General features: G+C 46.4%; 1 protein-coding gene across 2 annotated transcripts in view; it reads left to right on the plus strand.

The window, feature by feature from the left end:
• Positions 1-23,393, plus strand: part of ZFYVE21 (zinc finger FYVE-type containing 21) — a 51,528-nt gene that overhangs the window by 8,851 nt on the left and 19,284 nt on the right. For both annotated transcript variants that reach the window (XM_066608132.1, XM_066608133.1), the window contains exons 2-3: positions 16,539-16,589; positions 17,740-17,908. In XM_066608132.1, coding sequence (XP_066464229.1) covers positions 16,539-16,589; positions 17,740-17,908 — 220 coding nt within the window. The remainder of the gene's footprint in view (positions 1-16,538; positions 16,590-17,739; positions 17,909-23,393) is intronic.

Here is a 23,393-nt window from a genome sequence, read left to right on the forward strand (position 1 = left end):
TGTATGTGATGTATTTTGCTCTTCCACCTGCTGCTTCTGTCTTACAAGTCGTGTATTTTCCCAATAGTCTCCCTGACAGCACCAGAGATTATATTCCCCTGATAGGAAAGGAAGTACACCGAGAGGTTTAAAGGTTCCCACCTGCCTTCCTACCCTCCTCAGTATTCGTCCTGTCAATGGAAGGACTCCCGAGGGGAGAGACAGAGAGAAAGAGGAGGCCTTCCCTGGAGCGTTACCTTCGGTCCGCTGTTCACTAAAGTAGCCCTCCCAGGCCGTCTTCCTTCTCGCAGCGCATGGCGCTAAGTGTGGGGCCCGTCATTCACCCTGTTCTCTGGTCCTGCCAGCCGGGTCTGCACTTCCCGCTCGTCGATGGCCGGCGGAGTTTGCTGTTACCCCGCCGGTGGCGGATGCAGGAAGTCCGGGGCGGCAAATTCAAATAAAAGAGCTGAGAGAACACCAGAAAGTGATGCTGAACTCGGAAACGTGTGTGTTGCACTAAAGAGAGCATTCGGCACTCCCTATCTAACATGAGCGCTCCAGGACCTGAGAACCCTATACAGGCTGGTACCTCCGGTGTTGTAAGTAGCAGTGCGGCACCTTCACAGAGTCATGGTTTACTGCACAGGGATTTACTGCCTTATGATGTTTGCTTAACAGGCGGATAACCTTGCAGCAGCATCTATTAAGAAGAAACAAAAAAAAAAGTTTTTTTTTTGTTATGACTGAAAACGTGGTCCGGGGATGCAGCTTCTAAGGCAAAGTTGTGTTCATTGCCTTTCCATGGGCAGTTTCTTTTTGGGCCTCATGTGGACAGAATTCTGGAAAAAGCCTCGGATAAAATAGGAGGGTTTCCGAAAGAGAAAAAGTAAAGAAGGTTTTTTTTTTTTAGAAATTTTTTTCCTCCTCAACCCCTCTCGGACAAATTTTTGGGGGGCATAAACAAGGACGCCATTGCAGTGGAGGCAAGACTACTGGTCTTTGCGGGAAGATGGTCTGTTTTAGGCAACAATGCCTGGATTGCGGAGATCCTAAGAGTGGGTTACCAACTAGAATGGGCATCTCGGGGCTTGGTTATTGAAAAGTCTCTCCTCCTAAAGAAAGGGTTTTCCCGTAGAGTGGTAGATACCCTGTTGGCTAGTAGGAAACAGACGACTAATAGGATTTATTTCAATGTATGGGGAAAATTCTCCTCCTGATGTGAAGCTAGACAGCTTATAGCCTCCTCTCCAGATACATGTACAATACTGGAATTTTTCAGGAGGGATTAGATTTAGGGCGATCACCCAACTCTCATAAGGTGCAGGTCGCAGTGCTTAGTGTTTTTCCAGATGCCAGACTATCAGAGGTCAGCTGGGTTACGAGATTTTTTAGATCAGCCTGCCGCTTAAAACCTAAAATACCCTGTTCAGTTCCTCCTTGGGATCTGAACTTTGTATTATCGGTAATGTCAGGTCCTTCATTTGAGCCTATAGTGGACATTCCTATTAAATTCCTGACCTGGAAGTCTGAGTTCTTGGTAGCCATCACCACAGCACGGAGAGTGGGCGAGTTGCAGGCTCTATCTATCCAATCTTCTTTTTTTTTTTTTTAGGGACACTGGTGAAAATAGTATTCCGGTTAGAGCCCTTGTTTTTTCCCAAGGTAGTTTCCTTTTTTCCAGATCTCAAGAGATAATAATTCCATCTTTCTGTAACAACCCAAAAAATAGGAAGGAACACGAATATCCCATGGATGTGAGAAGGGCAATATTACAGTATATTTCCTCCACGGATGAGTGGAAAAAGGACAAAAATTTGTTTCTGCAGTTTCAAGGAAACGGGGGCAAAAAAGCTGCTAAGAGCTCGATTGGCAGGTGGATCCAGTCAGCCATCACGGAAGCTTATAGGGTGTTAACCCCTTAACGACCAGCCCATAGTGTTTTTACGTCCTCCCGAAGTGGGCTTTATTCTCTGAGGACGTAAAAACATGCTTCCTGCAGAGACTAATGCCCCTCGGGCTCTGGACGTGACAGCTCCATGCTGTCGGTGTCCGCAGGTTGCTGACAGCATGGAGCTGTCATCCCGGGCTGTTCGGACACCCCCCCAGCATTGCGATCGGCGCTATGCAATGGATAGCGCCGATCGCAAAAAAAGTAAATAAAAGTACACAAAAGTTAAAGATTCAGCTGCTCTGATGGATCGGCACGCTGCTCCCCGCTCTCCTGCCGCTCCGGGGCCCGAAGCCGGTCTTCTGCGCATGCGCGCCAGGCGGCGGTACGTCAGCCGCATGCGCAGAAGGCCCGGCGGCGCGGGAGATTTAAAATCTCCTGGCTCCCGGCTCCTGTAGGTAGCCGGGAGGCAGGAGATGTCAGCGGGGACTGCGGTGAGCGGTGCCCGGTACCACGATCGCCGTTATCCAATGGTTAGCGGCGATCGCGAAAAAGTTAAAAAAAAAGTTTAAAAAAAGCCAGTTTCACCTCCCCTCCCCTCATGGATCGGATCCATGAGGGAAGGTGAAAATACTCAACCCCAGTCCTCAGCGGTGTCCCGATGTCCCGGGACCCGAATCCCCGTCTGCGCATGCACGCCCGATGATTGACATCGGGCGCGTGCACAGACGGGCTCGAGCCCCGGGAAATTTAAGATCCCTCTGCTCCTGGCTGCCATGTGTAGCTAGGAGCAGAGAGATTATACCGGGGACATGATCACTGTCATCCAATGGATGACAGTGATCATGTAAAGTGAAAAAAAAGTTTAAAAAAAAAAAAGGGAAAAAGAGTTTTTAAAAGTTTAAAAAGCGTACGTTTCATCTCCCCTCATGGATCATATCTGTGAGGGAGGATGAAAGTACGTACCTAAGGCCCCCAGATTTATCCGCGGACCTTACCACAGCTTCTGCACACGCGCCCGTCGCCAAAATGGCGGGCGCATGCGCAAAAGCTGTGGATTGCCAGGATAATTTAAATTCTCCCTGCTCCTGGCTACAAAACGTAGCCAAGAGCATGGAGATTTCACGGGGGTCCGCGGTGAGCCGTTCCTGGTCACGTGTTCGCCATTATCCAATAATGGCGATCACGTAAAAGTAAAAAAAAAAAAAATTGAAGTTTCATCTCCCCTCACTGATGCGATCGGTGAGAGGAGATGAAACTTTTTACCGGAGGCCTGCGTATTTGAACCCCGACGCGATCTTCCTCCGTGGACCTTCCCGAATTCTGCACATGCGATTGCCGGCAAAAAGCCGGACACATGCGCAGGAGTCAGGGAGCCCAGGAAACTTAAAATCTCCTTGCTCCCAGCGACCAACGGTCACAGAGAGCCTGGAGCAGTGACGGGTGGCCTCGTTGAGCGGTCCCCGGTCACGTGATAAAAAGGTAGCGATCTACCTTAGGCCGGTCTCACATGACTGGATAGGAATTACGGATTCTGCATGCATCTGATCTGCGGTAATACGCAGATCAATCGCATTGGATTACACAATTCCGCTCACATTAGTGGGTTGGAATTATGTAATCCACTCGCAGAAAAGAGAACGCAGCAGGTTCTATTTTACCGCGGATATCGGCAACATAGAGCCTATTGTGCTCCATGGTCGTGGATATACCCGCTGCCCATACGCAACTACATTATATACGGGCTGCGGGTACCCGTGTCATCGCTAAGCGATGGTGCGGGAAATACAAACAAAGGTGTACTGCGCATGACCGCCTGTGTGAGTAGGCAGTTATGCGCAGTACATTACGCAGCCGTACGCAGGGTCACAGCCGGGCTCACAGATGGGATCCGCTGTGGGCCTCCGCAAGCGGATTCCGCCTGCACCCGCGTGAGCCCGACGTTATTCAGACCGCTACCTGTAATACGCAATTTACAAGAAGCCCCGGGAACGCTCGCCTTCCTGCAGTTCCAGGAGCACCTTGTTGAGCGCCTTCTGTGTGAGACCGCCGCACCTCATCAAGCTTACGGAGACTCGCAGTGCGCCACTTTTTACACCCCATACCCGCTACTGAGGTCACGAAATACCCCCAAAAAGCATGAGAGGAGGGGGGGGGGGGGATACCCGGTTTTATTGCCCCATGGGCCCATTCCAACCAGCCTCCGTAATTACCCCTGTCTTCGGAAATACTACACAGTTCACATTTTTACTTTTATCTAAGATTTGCGAACGCCAAAAAGGGCACGGAGGGGGGGGGGGATTTTTAGGGAGTCAATCTTTATTCTGTACAAATAAGCAATGGGGCCTGGAATTTATTCAGTTGTGCCCTAAAATCCAACAGGTGTTCCGTCCTTTATAGGCCTTGCCATGCGTCCTGTAAGTAGATTAGGGCCACAATGGGTATGTTTCTGAACTCGGGACAAACGGGGGTATCCATTTTGGGGTGAAGGTCTTCATTTCTATGTGCACTGTACAAAAAAACTGTTTTTAAATTGAAAAAATTGCCAAAAAAATTGAAAATCGTAACTTTTTCCTTCTGCTTTGCTTAAATTCATTCAAATACTGTGGGGTCAAAATACGCAGTACACCCCTAGATGAATTTGTTAAGGGGTCTAGTTTTCAAAATGGGGTCATTTGAGGGGGTTCTTTATAGTTTTGGCCGCTCAATGGCTCTATAAGTGGGCAATGGGGCCTGAAATTTATTCAGCGGTACCCTGAAATCCAACGGGTATTCCTTTCATTGTAGGCCTAGCCATGGGTCCTGTAAGTCTATTAGGGCCACAATGGGTATGTTTCTGAACACGGGACAAACAGGGGTATCCATTTTGGGGTGAAAGCCTTCATTTATATGTGTGCTGTACAAGAAAAACTGTTTTTAAATTGACACAATAGCCCAAAAAATGAAAATCCTATTTTTTTCCTTTTGCTTTGCTTGAATTTATTCAAAAACTGTGGGGTCAAAATATGCAGTACATCCCTAGATAAATTCGTTAAGGGGTCTAGTTTTCAAAATGGGGTCATTTGTGGGGGTTCTATATGGTTTTGGGCGCTCAAGAACTCTACAAGTGGGCAATGGGGCCTAAAAGGACTTCAAGCAAAATCTATGTTCTGAAAGCCACCGATTACTCCTTTTATTTTGGGCCCCGTTGTGCATGCGGACATAAGATTAGGGCCACAATGGGTATATTTCTGAACACGGGACAAACAGGGGTATCCATTTTTGGGTGCAAGTCTTCCTTCATATGTGTGCTGTACAAAAAAAGCTGTTTTTAAAATGACAGAATTGCCGAAAAAACGAAAATCACAATTTTTTCCTTTTGCTGGGTGTGAATTCATTCAAAAACTGTGGGGTCAAAATATGCAGTACACCCCTAGATAAATTCCTTAAGGGGTCTAGTTTTCAAAATGGGGTCATTTGTGGGGGTTTTCTATGGTTTTGGGTGCTCAAGAACTCTACATGTGTGCTATGGGGCCTAAAAGGACTTCAAGCAAAATTTCTGTTTTGAAAGACACTGACTACTCCTTTCATTTTGGGCCCCGTTGTGGACTCAGATATAACAATAGGGCCACAATGGGTACATTTCCCCCAGTCGTCTCCACGACAGCACCAATTGAGATTGCCTCCTCCTGATAGGACAGGAACAAACTGAGAGGTTAAAAGCTCCCCCCCTTCCCCACTTTCCTCAGTGTCTTCCTGTCCTGCCAGGAGGCAGGATCTCTGAGAGGAGCTGGTGGAGAAGCCAGCCAGGATTACTTACAGGCGGATCGGAAGGCAGTGGCTCACCCTGTCCTCCCTTCCCAGCCAGACGACTCCCGGGACGCCACATGGGGTGGTAACCCCTGGGCCAGGTTCCTCCCGCGGCGGCCCATGGGGGGTACAAAGCGGGAGCCTCAGTCCCCCTCGTCCTCCCTGCAGAAGTTACAGCGCGGCGTTCCAGGAAGCCCTCCGACGGCGGGGGGCGGGGCGCCGCGTCACGTGTCCAGCGCGATGACGTCATCGCATCTGCATCAGGAGCGGAGGGGGCGGGGCTTAGCGCAGGAGCGCGAAATTTTTAAAAAAAATAAATAAATAAATAGGAACCTGAGAGAAGCCAGAGCAAACCAGCACTACAGGTCGCAGGGTGTCTGCAGCACCGGTATAGTAATGAGTGCTCCAGCCCCAGAGACAGCTGAAACCTCAGCCTCAGCGGCCGTAAGTAGCCAGTGCGGCAAAAAATACAATGCAATTATCCAGTGTATTGTGTATGGAAAATTGCATATGTACCCGCAAAAAATACAATGCAAATATCCAGTGTATTGTGTATGGAAAATTGCATATGTACCCGCAAAAAATACAATGCAAATATCCAGTGTATTGTGTATGGAAAATTGCATATGTACCCGCAAAAATACAATGCAAATATCCAGTGTATTGTGTATGGAAAATTGCATATTTACCCACAAAAAATACAATGCAAATATCCAGTGTATTGTGTATGGAAAATTGCATATGTACCCGCAAAAATACAATGCAAATATCCAGTGTATTGTGTATGGAAAATTGCATATGTACCCGCAAAAATACAATGCAAATATCCAGTGTATTGTGTATGGAAAATTGCATATGTACCCGCAAAAAATACAATGCAAATATCCAGTGTATTGTGTATGGAAAATTGCATATGTACCCGCAAAAATACAATGCAAATATCCAGTGTATTGTGTATGGAAAATTGCATATTTACCCACAAAAAATGCTTTATTTGTCAGGGGGATATAAAAAGACATCACCCCCAGAACAAAACTCAGAAAATGCGCGGATTGCGGGATAAAACTGCCAGCTACGTACCAGAGGCCTCTATGCAAGGCATGCGTAGCTAGGCTAGTTAAAGAGGAATCAGGAGGACGTTAGGAAGCTGGTGAAAGAAGAGGTAGATCAGCCCTAACGTCACAGCTGGCGCCGCCAGCGAAACGCCAGAAAAGGGCGTATGTTCCTGACGAGCCTTCCGACTCAGAGAGTTCCATCGGTCGGAGCAAGAGGAACAGGCGGCCGAGGAGTCCTCAGATTAGGAGGACTACAAAAAATACTTATTCCATCAGGACGACTTAATGGAATTGATTAAGTCAGTCAGGGCTACACTAAAAATGGAAGAGCCCAGAGAACCACGTACCCTACAAGATGAGATATTTGGGGGACTAGGGGAGAGGCGCAAGCATACCTTCCCTGTCCACAAGAATATCACCAAAATAATCCAAAAAGAGTGGAGGACGCCGCACAGTTAAAAGATCCCATGGATCGCAAAGCTGAGGGCCTTCTAAAGAAATCATGGGAGGCAGCGGCAAACATACTTAGGCCAGGGATCGCAGCCACTTGTGTGGCGCGAACTCTGAGGGTACGGCTAGAACAGCTACACCTAACCAATAAGACGCCGAGGGAACAGATCCTAGATTCCCTTCCGATCCTGCGTATGGCAACAAATTTCCTAGCGGACGCCGCGGCCGAAACTGTCAAACTCTCGGCGACAGCTACAGCCCGGTCTAACTCAGCCAGAAGAGTGTTATGGCTGAAATCGTGGTCAAAAATAAGCTATGCACCCCAAAAACCCCGGAAGAAAAGCCACAGAGAGGGAAGACCTTCTTCCGGGCCCCAAGGCAACAGCCAGAGACCTACCGAGGCAGGGGCAAGACAGGCCGCTGGAGTTACCCCAAGGGGGGCAGAGGAAGGAATATCCTCTTTTACCCCCACCAGGGGGAGCCAAATCAGAGACCCTGACGCCATCCCCGTAGGGGCAAGGCTGGAGGGCTTTGTGGATCAAGGGGCCACGATTTCCGAAGGCCCATGGATCCCAAAGATCTTACAGCAGGAATACCGGATAGAACTGGTGTCCCTCCCCAGAAGAAAATTCATTATCACGGGAGGCTCCAAACAGTTACACCTACTAAGGCAAACCGTTGGGGACCTGCAACAACTAAATGCAATATCCCCCGTACCGCAAAACGAGGAGACCCAGGGCCATTATTCCAGGCTCTTCCTAGCAAGGAAACCCTGTGGGAAACAGCGGATGATAGTGAACCTGAAACCTCTGAACACCTGCATCAGATACAGGATATTCAAGATGGAGTCCATCTCCTCAACGATAAAGTTGATTCCCAAAGGAGCCTACAGGGCATCCATCGATTTAAAGGATGCTTATTTCCACGTACCGATCCACGAGGGGTCCCGGAAATACCTAAGGCTCGCAGTGGATATGGGCAAAGGAATAGAGCACCATCGATTCAGATGCCTGCCCTTCGGGATCTCCTCAACACCCAGAATCTTCACCAAAATTATGGCGGAGGTAGCCGCCTACCTGAGGAAGAAGTCGGTCCAAATAATAGCAGAGTCCAGAGAACTCCTAACGAAAACACCTGAGGATAGTGCTAGAACTTCTCCAATCCTTGGGACGGATCATAAACTGGGAAAAATCCAGCCTAGATCCCGACAAACAGAAAACGTTTCTGGGTATAACGCTCGACTCAGAATCGCAATGCTCCTGCCTAACCGAGGAGAGAATACAAAAAATCCGACTGCTAGTCAAAACCTTTTTACGGAAACAATTATGCACAATTCGGGAAGCCAGGTCTCTCCTGGGAAGCTTGATTTCAGGCATTCCAGGAGTGGCATGGGCCCAGGCTCACACCAGAGCCCTGCAAGCCTCAGTCCTATCCACGTGGGACAAAAAGCGGTCCTCTCTAGGGACAAGAATGTACATTCCAAGCGCGGCGAAAACATGCCTGCGTTGGTGGGCATCCCCAGAGAACCTGCGGAGAGGGGTTCATTGGCTACAAAACCCAGCCACTCGCATCACAACGGATGCAAGTGCCTGGGGATGGGGAGCGCACGTGGGGAACCAGTTCTTTCAGGGCCCATGACCTCAAAGAACAAAAGAACAGTCCTCAAATCACAGGGAACTACAGGCCGTATGGCAGATCCTACAGCAGTTAGGGAACTCGCTACGGGACCAGCATATAAAGATATTGTCAGACAATATCACCGCGGTCGCCCATATACGACACTAAGGGGGCACAAGATCTCCCGCTCTGCAAAACATTGCACAGAAAAATTTCCACTGGGCAGAGGGCCGGATCCTCTCGATCACGGCAACCCATTTGAAGGGGACGCTAAACCAAAAGCGGCCTTTCTCAGCAGGAGGCAAATAGACCCAGGAGAATGGTCTCTCTCCCTGAAAGCATTCAGAATCCTGATCAATCAGTGGGGGACCCCACAATTGGACCTGTTCGCAACCAGGGAAAAATGCCAAAGTAAGCAATTTCTTCTCCCTCCGGCCAGGAGATCGTCCGACAGCAGTAGACGCCCTAGGCCAAGACTGGGGAGAAGGGCTGGTGTACGCCTTCCCCCCTATACCGTTAATCCCCAGAGTCTTACAATATTTCAGAACCCAGGTATGCACACTAATCCTGGTGACCCCCTTCTGGGCCAAAAGAAGCTGGTTCGGTCTTGTAGCAACTGAGCGTCCAGGACCCAGTCATCTTCCCTACCTGGACAGGTCTTCTATCGCAGGGCCCACTGAGCCATCTGAGCCTAGACAGGCTCCACTTAACAGCATGGCTCTTGAGGAATCCTCACCAAAAGAGAAGGGATTCTCAGAGAGAGGAGTAGAAACGTTAATGTCCAGCAGAAAAAAGACTACCCACCTTATCTACCAGAAAGTTGGAGAAGGGTCTCCTCATGGAGACAGGGAAGGGATCGCGGGGATTCTATCCCGGACATCCCTCTAATCTTAGAGTTCTTGCAGAGGGGCCTAGAGACGGGCCTCTCTCCAAGCACCCTGAAGTTCCAGGTCACAGCCCTTAGCGCCATATGTGACACAAAGTTCTCAGACAACAGATGGGTCAACAGGTTCCTAGCAGCAGCAACTAGATTACGGCGTGGGCCCATAAATCTTTTTCCAGACTGGAACCTTAACTGGGCCCTAGGGGCCATGACAACGGTACCATTTTCTTAGTAGCCATCACCTCCGCAAGACGGGCTAGCGAGCTGTAGGCCCTGTCCATTCGCCACCCGTTCCTAAAAATCTCGGCCACCGAATTAGTACTTAAAACGGACCCGGCGTTTATGCCAAAAGTAGGATCACATTTTCATAGGTCCCAGGACATAATAATCCCCTCAAATTTTAGTAAACCTAAAAACGAGGAAGAAAAAACCCTCAACTGCCTGGACGTTAGGAGAGCAGTCCTAGGCTACATAGAGGCGACAAGCCACTGGAAGCGGGACGACAACTTGTTCATCCAGTTCAGTGGCCCAAATAAAGGGAGCAAAGCAGCAAAAAGCTCCATAGCCAGGTGGATCCACCTGGCCATCAGAGTCCTATAAGGCCCTCGGGAAGGAAATCCCTTTAGCTCTTAAAGCCCATTCTACAAGGGCAGTAGCATCCTCATGGGCCGAACATAGCTCAGCTTCGGTCGACCAGATATGCAAAGCCGCAGCCTGGAAGAAACCCCACATGTTTGTTAAACACTATAGGGTAAAAGTGCAGCAGGACGAGGACATGGCCTTCGGCCGCAAAGTCCTCTCGGCAGCAATCCCACCCTAGGGAAACTTTAGTTGGTACGTCTCAATTGGTGCTGTCGTGGAGACGACTGGGGGAAAAAATGGATTATACCTACCTGATAATCAGGTTTCCAGTAGTCTCCACGACAGCACCCGTACCTTCCCTCCCTAAATTGATAGAAAAGAAACTATATAATATAAAGAAATATATATATATATATATATATATATATATATATATATATATATATATATATATATATAATATTATTTTAAAAAAATAAAAAAATTAAAAATTTAAGTTGAGCTCCTACCCCGGCAATTCGTTAGAATCCACTGAGGAAAGTGGGGAAGGGGGGGAGCTTTTAACCTCTCAGTTTGTTCCTGTCCTATCAGGAGGAGGCAATCTCAATTGGTGCTGTCGTGGAGACTACTGGAAACCTGATTATCAGGTAGGTATAATCCATTTTTTCTGAACACGGGAGAAATAGGGGTATCCATTTTGGGGTGTAAATCCTGATTTTCATGTAAACTATAGGAAAAAAATATGTCTTTAAAATGACAGATTTGCAAAAATATGAAATTTTACTTTTTCTCCTCTAAATTGAATTAATTCCTGAAAAAAAACTGTGGGGTCAAAATACTCATGACACCCCTCAGTGAATACACTAAGGGGTGTAGTTTTTAAAATGAGGTCATTTGGGGGGGTATCTATTATTCTGACACTCATGAGCCTTTCCAATCTTGGCTTGGTATAGGAAAACAAAGTGTTCCTCAAAATGCTAAAAAGTAATGTTAAATTTGTACGTCTCCTAAATGGTTAAAAAAAAACGAAAGTTTTTCCAATGTGCGCCCAAAATAAAGTAAACGGGTGGAAATATAAATCTTAGCAAAAATTTCTATATTATGTTTGCACATATTTAAGATATTGCAGTTGGAAATGTGAAAAAATGACGATTTTTTTCAAAATTTTCTTAATTTTGGCGCTTTTAATAAACACAATTTCTATCGGTCTATTTTTTCCGCCTAAATGAAGCACAACATGTGGCGAAAAAACAATGTCAGAATCGCTTGGATATGCAAAACCTTTCTGGTGTTTTTCCATGTTAAAGTGACACATGTCAGATTTGCAAAATTTGGCCTGGTCATTAAGGCGCAAACAGGCTTGGTCACTAAGGGGTTAAATAAACCAGTTCCAAGAAACCTCAAGGCTCATTCCACAAGAGCAATGGCATCTTCTTGGGCAGAGCATGCTTCCGCTTCCTTGGACCAAATATGCAGGGCCGCAGTGTAGAGAAATCACCACACGTTTATCAGACATTATAGATTGGATGTTCGGGCAAACGAGGACTTGGCCTTTGGACGTGAAGTCCTGGCTCCAGTAGTCCGTCCCGCCCTAAAATTGTGTTTCTCTGGTATTTCTCAGCTGGTGCTGTCATGGAGACGATTGGGGAAGGTAGATTAGCCTTACCGGTAATCCCGTTTTCAGGAAGTCTCAACCACATAACCCCCCTTCCCTCGAAGAATTTCTTTGGATTTTTCTTTACTGCAGGTGGAAAAGTTACCATAGGGTACCATACGTGCACGACACTCAGTGCATGGCGATGGGCTATCTTGGCATGTGTGCACACCTAATATGCACCAAAGGCAAAAAAGTTGTCAGCAGCACAATGAGTACCATATGGTTTGAACAGGTATCCTGCACGCCCACTGGGTTTGGGATCCAAGCCAAGCCGCTCTTTAGTACAAATGTTGATGAAGTAGTGGAAACAGCAGATCAAGGTGCAAAGCAATGAAGTTTCTTTATTTCTTTCCTCCCAGACAGAAAAACACGACGTTTCGACTACAAGAGTCTTTGTCAAGTATGCTCAAGTATATACTTGACAAAGACTCTTGTAGTCGAAACGTCATGTTTTTCTGTCTGGGAGGAAAGAAATAAAGAAACTTCATTGCTTTGCACCTTGATCTGCTGTTTCCACTACTTCATCAACATTCACCTAATATGCACCAACATAGAACATGCTGTGATTTTTCTTACATGTGTAGCTTGCGAAATTCCTGTAAACGGCAACATGGCCGGCTATGGGATATTGGTATATCGTATCATGCACGCAAAACCCGCACACATAGTATGCTATGATACACACGTGTGAGACGGCCCGTTTTAAAAGGGGGAAAAAAACACATTTATGCAACACGTTTTACGTTATTTGGACCTGGAGGGCGTGAGTGCCAGACAGATTTAATTTTTTTTCTTTCCTTTTTCCTTGATCATTTTCCCAAAAATTGCAGACTCTTAAGAAAACCATAAAGGGGTTTTCTAGGCATTTAGGCTGCCTTCACACCAGTGTATTTGTGCACGCAAGACGCAGTGAATAGAACCCATATGCTAGGAGATGCACAAAACTGTATAATTTGTGCAGAAAAAAAGACATCTGGAGCTAATTAGCCATTTCAGTGGTTCATTGTTTTTTGGTGCGTCCAAAAAAAGTACCGTAAAACATGTTGATATGCGCACAGAAAACCATTGTTTTTTCCCACAAAAATGCCGCTTATGGCCACCTGCAGACTGCCGGGTCGGATCCCGCTGTGAGAATTCTCGCAGCGGGATGCAGTCCCTTGCCCCTGCAGAGGCCTGCAGCTCACCTGCTCCCGGTGTCCTCCATCTCTGTTATGCGCTAACTGCCGCCCAACCGGCGCTTGCGCAGAGCGGAGCCGGCCCGGCAGTGCTGACATTTCTGTTCGGGCCTCTGCGAGACACACACAGAAATAGAACATGCCGCAATTTGTTTTCCGCGTGTGATTTTACACAGAGAAATCGCGGTTGTGTGCAATGGATTGCGTTTTTCAATGCAATCCTACGCAGGCAGGTACAGGCGGAAATTCTGCGGGAAATCCCGCTGCAGAATTTCCTCCCGTGTGCAGGGGGCCAATGTGCGCGTAAATACGCATATGCCCATGTAAAGCCGACCTTACTACTGATGACCTATCTTGAGGAGGTTAGGTAAACAATAGTTGATCGGCAGGGGTCCACCGCTCCGGATCCTTGTTGATCCTTTGGCCCACTGCACAAGAACACAACTTTGCCAGGACACACTTTTTCTACTGTCCGTAAAAAAGAAAAAAAAATGCCTTCCGTGTACAGACTGCCTAGGAATTTGGACAATTGGCAATCCTTCTAGAGGGAGTGGGATTATTCTTCTCCTTTTAATTGTGGCCCTTTAAGGAGCTCGCTACTAATCTCCGTTATCTGTCCTTTTTTATTAATGGTGCTGGTTTGTAGCCTGTAATCCTCCTGGCCCGGCGCCAGTCGCAGGGCTTTTCCCTTGTACGGGTCAGTAGGTTGAGTTCACATCCGGTAGGGATAGAGCTTAGCCAGCTGTTATCTCCTCCGGTCTTGCTGTAGTTTGCAGTTCTGTATGCAGCGGGTTGTGATGTTTTTGTTTTTAATTTGGGCGAAGAACAAAAAGAGTCAGGAATGCGCAGACCATCACTTGTAAAGATCGTCGCTGAAAACTACTAGTATTTAAATTATAAATGGTGCAGAGGGGAAATAAAAAAAAAATAAATTATATATACTGGTTTCAATGGCTAGATGATTTTACTGGTAAGGGCTTCTTTATAGGGACGATTTAAAAATTTTTTTTTTTTTTTTTGCGCAAAATCGCTCACATGTACCGCAGAGTGTCGAGCCCATTGAATGCGTTCCCTCACATTTGCGTTTTTGCACGTGAAAATATACATAACATACTCCATTTTTGCGTACACCTAAGGCACCATAGGAGTTTGAGGGTGCGTAAATGTGAACACCGTCCGCATGAAATCCTGCACTGAATGGTGCAATTTTTTGGGTGTTAATTGGTCACTCCAGAGGACTAATTGGGCTTCTCAGCCTGTTCAATTACATCACAGGTGAACGGGCCCAGAAGCGCAGAAAAGTACAGTGGAATGCACACGATGGGCGCCAGGAGCGCTGCCTTCGTAGTGCAATTACGTCATGCTATCACGAGCGTCTCTACGCATACGCTGATCTGCAGGAGCCCTAATACTGCTTTCCTGTTGGTAAAATGAGCCATCCTTTGCCCACTGCAATTGAATGGGGGTTTCAACCGCATATCATGATCACAGTGTGGCAGTTCAGTCTTACTCGGCTAGTTATATCTATTACGAGAAGCCTCATCCGCAATGTTGTTGCTTCATCGTCTTTCCCCTCCGCTGGATATTAACCATGATGCTTTGATTGCACTTGTGTTGTAATTCAGGTTAGGGCTACACGGTAATCTTGGCAGTGACACAGGTTGTGTTCCCAAAGATCTCAGTATAATGCTGTGAGCTCCTAATGTCATACAAGTCAATGCGGGTCACATTGAGACTTACAAGTTACCAGTCTCCCTTATTTGCATATTACCCAGAGGAGCATGAATGGCCTTATGAGTCTCCTCACTCACTCAATTTCTAGGTGCTCTCTCTAAGGCTGGGTTCACACAGGGCGGATTCCCGTCAGAAATATCGCAGTTTGGCCGCAGTAAAAACCGCAAGATTTCCGCCGGGAGAACCGCCGCGGTTTAACCCGCGGCGGCTTTGAAGCAGCCCGGCCACTCGCTCTTTCGCTGCGGCCGGCGCTCCCATAGAGGAGAGTGCGGCCGCAGCGGAATGAAAAAAAGAATGGACATGCTGCATATTCTGAAGCTGCGGCGGCCGCGGCTGCGGTTTCAGCTGGACTTGCCGCAGCGGATTGGCTGTCCCGTGTGGACGAGATTTCTGAGAAATCTCGTCCACATGGCTGGCTAATCCCGAGATTAGCGGCTGCGGCGAAATTCCGCGCGGCAAAAACGCGGCAAACCCGCCCTGTGTGAACCCAGCCTAAGGAGAAAAGATAGCATTCCTGAAAAGTTACCGTAACGCTCGGATTGCAAAAAATCCAGCAAGGTTGAATTTTTTTTGCATTCTGGGTATCCTTGGCAATTTGTGAATTGCAGCCAAAGCCACTGACGCTAAGGACTCCCGTCCACAGGCCGATCAGATTCCACATGTGGGAGCCCGTAGCTGAATCCAACCCGGCCCACGGCCAGAGACACTGCGGTTCTTCTACTTACCCGTCCGAGTCTTCCTTTTCAATTGCGGACATGCCACAGGTCAGATGGCTTTCATTGAATTCAATAGAAGCTGTCCGTGCGGTATCTGTCCTGAAGTGGAGCATGCTGCGATTTTTTTTTTAATTTTTTTATTTATTTATTTATTTTTTAACTTCAAATCCACCTGCTTTATTTCATTTGCGGATGCCCATATTAGGCCTCCTTCCCACGAGCGTGACGGGGTCCGCCGCGTAATATTACGCAGTGAAGCCCGTCACGGCGCCCCCCAGAGCCCCTATACTTACCTGCGGGAGATAGCGTGAAATCGCTTCCCCGCCGCGTCACCGCCCGTCACCGCCCACCACCGCCGCGTCACCGGCTGTGTCACGTGCACGGCCGGCCGTGTCACGTGACGCGGCCGGCCGCGTCATTTGGCGTCATATGACGCGCGGCGGTGGGCGGGAAAGCGTTTTTTCACGCTATCTCCCGCTGGTTACAGTGGGACATAGCGTGAACGGACGGCTTCCATTGACTGCAATGGAAGCCGTCAGTGCGTACAGCCCGTCCTCACCCGCAGAAAATAGAGCATGCTGCGGGTGAGGACGGGAGAAATCGCGGTGCGTAATTCCGCGCTGGAATTACGCATCGTGAGCATTGTGCTATTAGGTTCAATAGAACCTAATAGCTGCGGGCAACGCAGCGGATTTTCGCCGCGAATTACGCGGCGGAAATCCGTTCGTGGGAAGGAGGCCTTACTCTGTCTCTGACAAGTATTTAACCCTTTCAGTAGTGGAAGATGTAGACCCGTTCATGAGTTTTCGGTTACATCTTTTTCATATAGTGTTTCAGTATTTTTTGCTGTGAGGGCAATAATTATATAACAACATGACAAATATGTCGCAAGTCCTAAATGATCAGGAACTCGTATTTGTTGTGTAATAGTGTAGTTCTGTTTTGCTTAAGATGGTGTTCTTGTGAAACTAGTCTGTTTCTTAATATTAATAGTCCTTTTCCATCTCTTCCAGTGTCCCCGATGCATGCATTGTGAAGCTAAATTCGACTTCATAACCAGGAAGGTAAGAGCCCCCATGGATGTAGTGGGCAGCTGTCACAACATGGGAGAAGTTATGCCCCATTCCAATACACAAGGGGGGGCAAGAGCGGCATTTCAAACACTGGTCTTAATAATCTTTCTACAGATGCACGATGCGCTTGAAATATGTATAGGTGCATCACGGTTCCGCCATGCGATCTGGCATATACATAAATGTGTCGGTCCGAGATGGCTATGCCCCATGGAAAAAGTAGGGGTTGGTGGTGCAGAATGCAAAAAGGTGCAAATTTTTCTGCAAATCCCCACTGGTGTAAAATCTTTTATGAATGTCCTTCTTTGTATTTCACTTCCTCACTGCTTGTAAGATCTCTGCTTGCTGTGAGAGAGATCATTGTTTACATCCAGAGGCTGAAAACCTGACCTCTTGGCTTCTAACAGGTGAATGGAGACCTATGTATATGTTTTGCATATACATTAAATACCCTCAGCCTTACTTCTATCCCATCACCCATGTTAGCACAACATGGACAGGAGTTTTGCTGCAGAACACTTAGGACGGTTTCACACTGTCTAGAATCTCGCACGAATATGAACCCGATTGTTTTGAATGAGATCAGACGCATGAGCGTTTTTGGTTTTTTTTCCCCGCACCACAATGCAATGTGGGGAAAAAATTGCGGCATGTCTCATCCTTGGGTGTGCCTTCCCATCGCATATTCTTTTCAATGCATCGCACCACATATTAGGTGCATGCCAGTGCGATGCGAAGTTTTCCACTGAAAACAATGGACAACACTCCGCAGTCCTCCGCCGCTTCCAGACGCTACTTCCCAAAGTGATACAAGACTTTTTGATACAAAAACACCTCGCATTTGATGGGAAAACACACGTTGGCAAGGGCAATATCGCCCCAGTTTCACGGCCCGACCTCACACTCGCCCATGTTAAATTGGCCTAATAGTGGTACTGTGGGTGGTAGGATGGTAAGCCTTGTGCTTTTGACAAATGGAGCTTTTTCTCATAGAAAAATATTTTTGCTAAATCTATCCTAACAGGAACAAAATATTTCAGGTGAGATATTGGAATTACCAGAAATACAGGAAAGTAAAACGGTTTTGTCATGTAAGGGATGGTTCGTTATTTCTTCATTGTGTTCCTTCTTTCCGCTCTAGCATCACTGCCGGAGGTGCGGGAAATGCTTCTGTGATAAATGCTGCAGTAAGAAAGTGCCTCTACCACGTATGTGTTTTGTGGACCCCGTGCGGCAGTGCGGCGAATGTTCTGTCATTTCACAGAAAGAGATGGAATTCTACGATCGACAGGTGAAAGTGCTGATGAACGGTAAGCAGGACGGGTCTGTTCTCAGGAAGGAGAGGGAATAAAAGGATTTGGTTATTGCTTGCCCTATAATGCCTCAGCTCCATGGCAGTTGTATGCACCACAATTCTGAAATCGTGTTGATCAGTGAGATATTGTATGCCTGAGCTGTGAACACTGGGGTGCATGGAATGACCATCACACCCGAGATCCACATCCATTGCAAAGTGCCATACATGCAGTACAGAAAATATTGGCGTGGATTCCCTGTATGCGAGATCCCGCAGTGGAGTCCGACCCTATGCCCAGCCAGTGACCCCCGCGTAGTTGTCTGCATCTGTATTGCGGATGTGCAGCCGGCGCAATGCAAATCCGCCCGTGTGCAGGCAACCTCGAAGGAAACCTGTTACAAGATTCATGCTGTGCGAACCACAGGCAGCATGAGCCTGGAACCGATATGTACATTGCTCCCATGTATGCTTAAAGGCCCATTTACACACAGATATCTTTAAAAAAATTGAAAGATCAGCGATCGTTTTGCATAAAGTACTAATAGGCATTGATTGCTATTAGTACTTTATTAGCTCCATTTGCATGCAAACTAGCTTCTGGGAGCTGTTACAGAACTCAGCAGGAGGTCTGAGCTCTGTAATTAGCTGAATTGTTTAGCCGAGGACTTCCCGTGGAGAATTCAGCACCATGGACAGCAGGCACAGCCTATGGTCCTGCTTATCAACTGTTCTGCTGGCCAGGGTGAGAACTGAGAACAGCTGTAACAATGTTATCAACTGTAATCAGCTCTCCTTGGGCAGAGCACAGACTGCTGTCCTGCTTATCAGCTGTTCTGCTGAACAAGTGTTTTTAAGCAGAACTGAAAAACGTTGTCTGGCCGAGCAGTGACAGGTGGGCACATTTAGACACAAAGAGTATCGCTCAAAAGATGGCTTTTGAGCGATAATCATTGTGTCTAAATGGGCCTTAAAGCTGAGTTTACACAGCCAATATTCTCGCCTTAGTTTTGCACATTGCAGGACGTGCAAAACTTCCACGAATATAGACCCCATTGTTTGCAATGGGTCCAGTTACATGGGCGATTAAAAAAAAAAAATACTAAGTGATGAGATAGCTAGGCCGCTATACCTAATATTTCTAGACACTATCAAGACCGGAGTAGTACCATTGGATTGGCGCATTGCCAACGTGGTTCCAATTTACAAAAAAGGGAGCAAAAGTGAGCCTGGTAACTACAGGCCAGTAAGTCTCACTTCAGTAACGGGAAAAATTTTCGAGGGGATTCTGAGAGACGCCATCGATGAGTACCTCAAGGAGATTAAGGGAATAACTCCTCACCAGCATGGATTCATGAAGGGTCGCTCATGTCAGACAAATCTGATCAGTTTCTACGATGAAGTAAGCTCTAGGCTGGACCTGGGAGAGTCTATTGATCTCGTATATCTGGACTTCTCTAAAGCCTTTGACACCGTGCCACATAATAGGCTAATATACAAAATGAGGCAGCTCGGACTGGGCGAAAACGTGTGTAAGTGGGTAAAAAATTGGCTCAATGATAGAAAGCAGAGGGTGGTAATAAATGGTTCGTACTCTGATTGGACCACAGTCGCTAGTGGGGTGCCACAGGGTTCAGTTTTGGGCCCCACTCTGTTCAACATATTTATCAATGACCTGATAGAGGGGCTGCACAGCAAAATATCAATATTTGCAGATGACACAAAATTATACAATATAATTAATGCAACGGAGGACAATGTGCGGCTACAAATGGACCGAGATAAGCTGGGGGCTTGGGCAGGAAAAGGGCAAATGAAGTTCAATGTTGAAAAATGTAAGACTATGCACATGGGCAGGAGAAACGGATGTCACCAATATTCACTTAATGGGGTACCACTGGGGAAAAGTGATATGGAAAAGGATCTGGGGGTATTAGTGGATAATAGACTAAACTGGAGTAACCAATGCCAGTCAGCTGCTGCAAAGGCAAATAAAGTCTTGGGGTGCATTAAAAGAGGTATAGGGGCGAAGGATGAGAACATTATTCTACCACTATATAAGGCACTTGTCAGGCCCCACATGGAATACTGCTCACAATTCTGGTCACCGGTGCTCAGGAAAGATGTCACAGTGCTTGAAGGGATTCAAAGAAGGACAACTAAACTAATACATGGAACGACGGGACTGGAATACCCTGAGAGGCTATCCAAATTGGGATTATTCACCCTGGAAAAAAAGATTGAGGCGACCAAATAACCATGTATAAGTACATGAGGGGACAATACAAGGATCTCTCCCAAGATCTGTTTACACCCAGGACCACGACGGTAACAAGAGGACATCCGCTACGATTAGAGGAAAGTAGGTTTCATCACCAACATAGAAGGGGATTCTTTACTGTAAGAGCAGTTAGACTGTGGAACTCTCTACCGGAGGAAGTGGTGATGGCAAAATCCATAGAGGAGTTTAAAAGGGGACTTGATGTCTTTCTGGAGAAGAAGGACATTATAGGATATAAATCTAAGATTATTTGTCAATCCGGGTTTATAGGCAGGTAGGAACTATTAGGGGTTGATCCAGGGAACAGTCTGATTGCCATTAGGGAGTCGGGAAGGAATTTTTTTCCCCCAAAAGGGCTAATTGGCTTCTGGCCTTGGGGTTTTTTGCCTTCCTCTTCATCAACACAGGAGGATAGACAGGCTGGACTAGATGGACATTGTCTTCATTCAGCCTTACATACTATGTTACTATGTTACAAATTCTCTCGCAGCACTGCTGTACGATGGAATAGCCGTGTCATGTCCTATTTTCATGCAAGTCTTGCACTAGAGTAGTACAAGAATAGCAATGAGCGGTGTGCGATGTGAGTCAAGTGCAACTCTCTATTGGCCATGTAAATACGGACTTATTCTGAAGTGCTGCGGCGTTTCTGAATAAATATACTTTGAAGTTTGATTGGGAATGAAGCTTTGAGTCATAGGGGTCGTGCTACGCTGGGCTCTACCCGCCGGCACTCCATAGAGTGCGAGCTCTCCCCTTTTACTCACAAGTTGCTGTACATGATGCGGGTGGGGAGCGGCCAGCACGGACCACCACTGTGACTCAGAGCTCCATACCCAGTCAAATTTCAAAGCATGTTTACAAAATGGCATGGTGCCAGCTGTCTGCCTGGGGTTCGGGGCATGCTGCAGGGTTTTAAAGTAGCGCTGATAATTCTTCAGTAAAGCAACAGATGAGATCTCAGCACAAAGTTATTACCTAATGTGATTTACAGATGGGGCATAAATAGAAAAGTAAAAAATAATCCCAGAGTGCTCCTTTTCTTCATGCCCTTTTAGTTGAGATTTTGCTCCAGTTGTACTCCCGTTCCCTGCAGAAATGATTTGAGGACAGATATCAGTTTTTGTTTTTAACCCTTTCCAATCCAATTTGTATCCTGGTTTTCCTAGTGGTCTTACTCTTTTTATACCATTATACAATGGCGCGATATGCTGGCTAAAGCCAGTATTGCATGAGGTGTCACGTTGGATAGGCTCAGACAGCAGAGAGGCTGGCAATATACAGTAAGAGAACCACTACGGGTGTCTTCTAACATCGGAGCTGCACAACCTTAAATCATAATGTCTTCACAGGTCAGACAGTGGATGGAAAGGGTCAAATGAAAAAATACATATGGGAGATTCAGCAACCTAAAAGTGGCATATTAAAGTCACAAATTTTGTGCAAAACATTACAATATTTTTTAAAATGCCAATTTCTAAGGATGTGGGTGTGACTAATCCCAGGCCAAGTGATTTATCCCTTTCCATTTGACTGTCTGACTTCTTCCTACATTCTGATTGAAGCTTATACAGCTCCAATGTCAGAAGACGTCCGACAGGGTATTCTTACCGTCTATTGCCAGCCACTCGGCTGTCGGAGCCTCTCTAGCGCACACAAACTGGCTTTAGCCAGTAGATGGCACTATTGTATAACAGCAAAAAGAGCCTTTTAAGAAACCCTGAATCCAAAATTGGATTGAAAAGGGTTAATTATAATTCGGGCATTATTTACGCTAAAACTCCCACCTATAATCTATTCTGCCGCAGTCACATTAGGTTGCAGACATTCTTTCGTAAGAAATGTTACAACGCACTGCTGATCCGCAAAACATTAATATCAGCCAGCTCCCGTGCCGAGCCGGCTAGTTCCTATAATCCTGATCTAATCTTGTCCCTAAGATGCCCCCTGCTGGGAAACCTCCTAGACCACGTGAGGGATGCCGCAGATGACCTACTCGGACTCCTCTGCTACTGATGTCCATCTTGCACAGCAGCTGGTATCTGCTTCAGCTCCTGGCATGAACATAGCATCCAACGCCTTCCTGCACAAATCAAACTTGAGCATTCAGTGGCCACAGGGCCGGTTTCCTTCCTACAAGTGCCAAGATGTCCCTAAAAAGCTATGGAGTCTCCCCTTACCACCTGTATGGTACTATGTAATGTACCATATATGTACCAAACACATTTGTACTGTGTACACGCTGCAGCAAAAATGACAACTTTATTCTATGAGTCAGTAGAATTGCTATGATACCAAATGTATGCAGTTGTTTGTCTTGTTGTTTTTCTTTTGCTGTACTACTTTAAAAAAAATTAATTTTATCTTTTTCCCAAAGACATCTTATTTTCTGCCAACAGCCATAATTTTTTTTTTTCCGTTGACATAGTTCTGTGAGGGCTCATTTTTTTAAAGGACGTCCTAGCATTGCTATTGGTAACATTTTAAAGTATATATGACATTTTGATTGCTTTTTCTTGGAGACTGGGTGACCAAAAAAGGGCAGTTCTGTTTTTTTTTTTTTGTTTTTTTTTCTGACAATGTTCATTGTGCGAAGTGAATAATGCATTACTTTGATAGATTTGAAAAGACAGTGATACAAAATATATATGATTCTTATATTTAGACTCTTGTATTATAAATATGGCAAAGGGTGGGGGGGGGAGTTTAAACTTTTATTACCTTTTTTAATACCTTTTTAAACAGATTTTTGCACTTTTTTAATTTAATTTTTTTTTAGTCTTCATAAGGGACAAGAACTTGGGATGGTTTGATCGCTCATGCGGTATGATGTAATACCACAGTATTGCATTGTATTGCGATCTGACATGCAGTCTATCAGGCCTTGCCACAGGCATGGTTTGGATAAAAATGCAACAAAACTTGTGAATGCAGCCTTAGGGTATGTTCACACAAATGATATTCTCTGATTTTCGGACTGAAGTGAAGGGGTCCCATTCACAGGGGCTTCTTTTTACTTGGATGAACTATCCGGGTAAAATAAACTGCTGCATGTTTTATTGTCCGCTTCCCAAACAAGATAAGGACCTGTAATGTGCAGTGGTCCCGCACATCAGACAACGCGTCTGTGTGCTGTCCCATGCAAGTTGTGCCTGGAGATATCGGATGCCACTCCAAAAATTTGTCCTTGTGCCTGTAGCCTTGTGCTACATTCATAGAT

The sequence above is a fragment of the Eleutherodactylus coqui genome, chromosome 6 (assembly GCF_035609145.1).
Source record: "Eleutherodactylus coqui strain aEleCoq1 chromosome 6, aEleCoq1.hap1, whole genome shotgun sequence".
Lineage (NCBI taxonomy): Eukaryota > Metazoa > Chordata > Amphibia > Anura > Eleutherodactylidae > Eleutherodactylus > Eleutherodactylus coqui.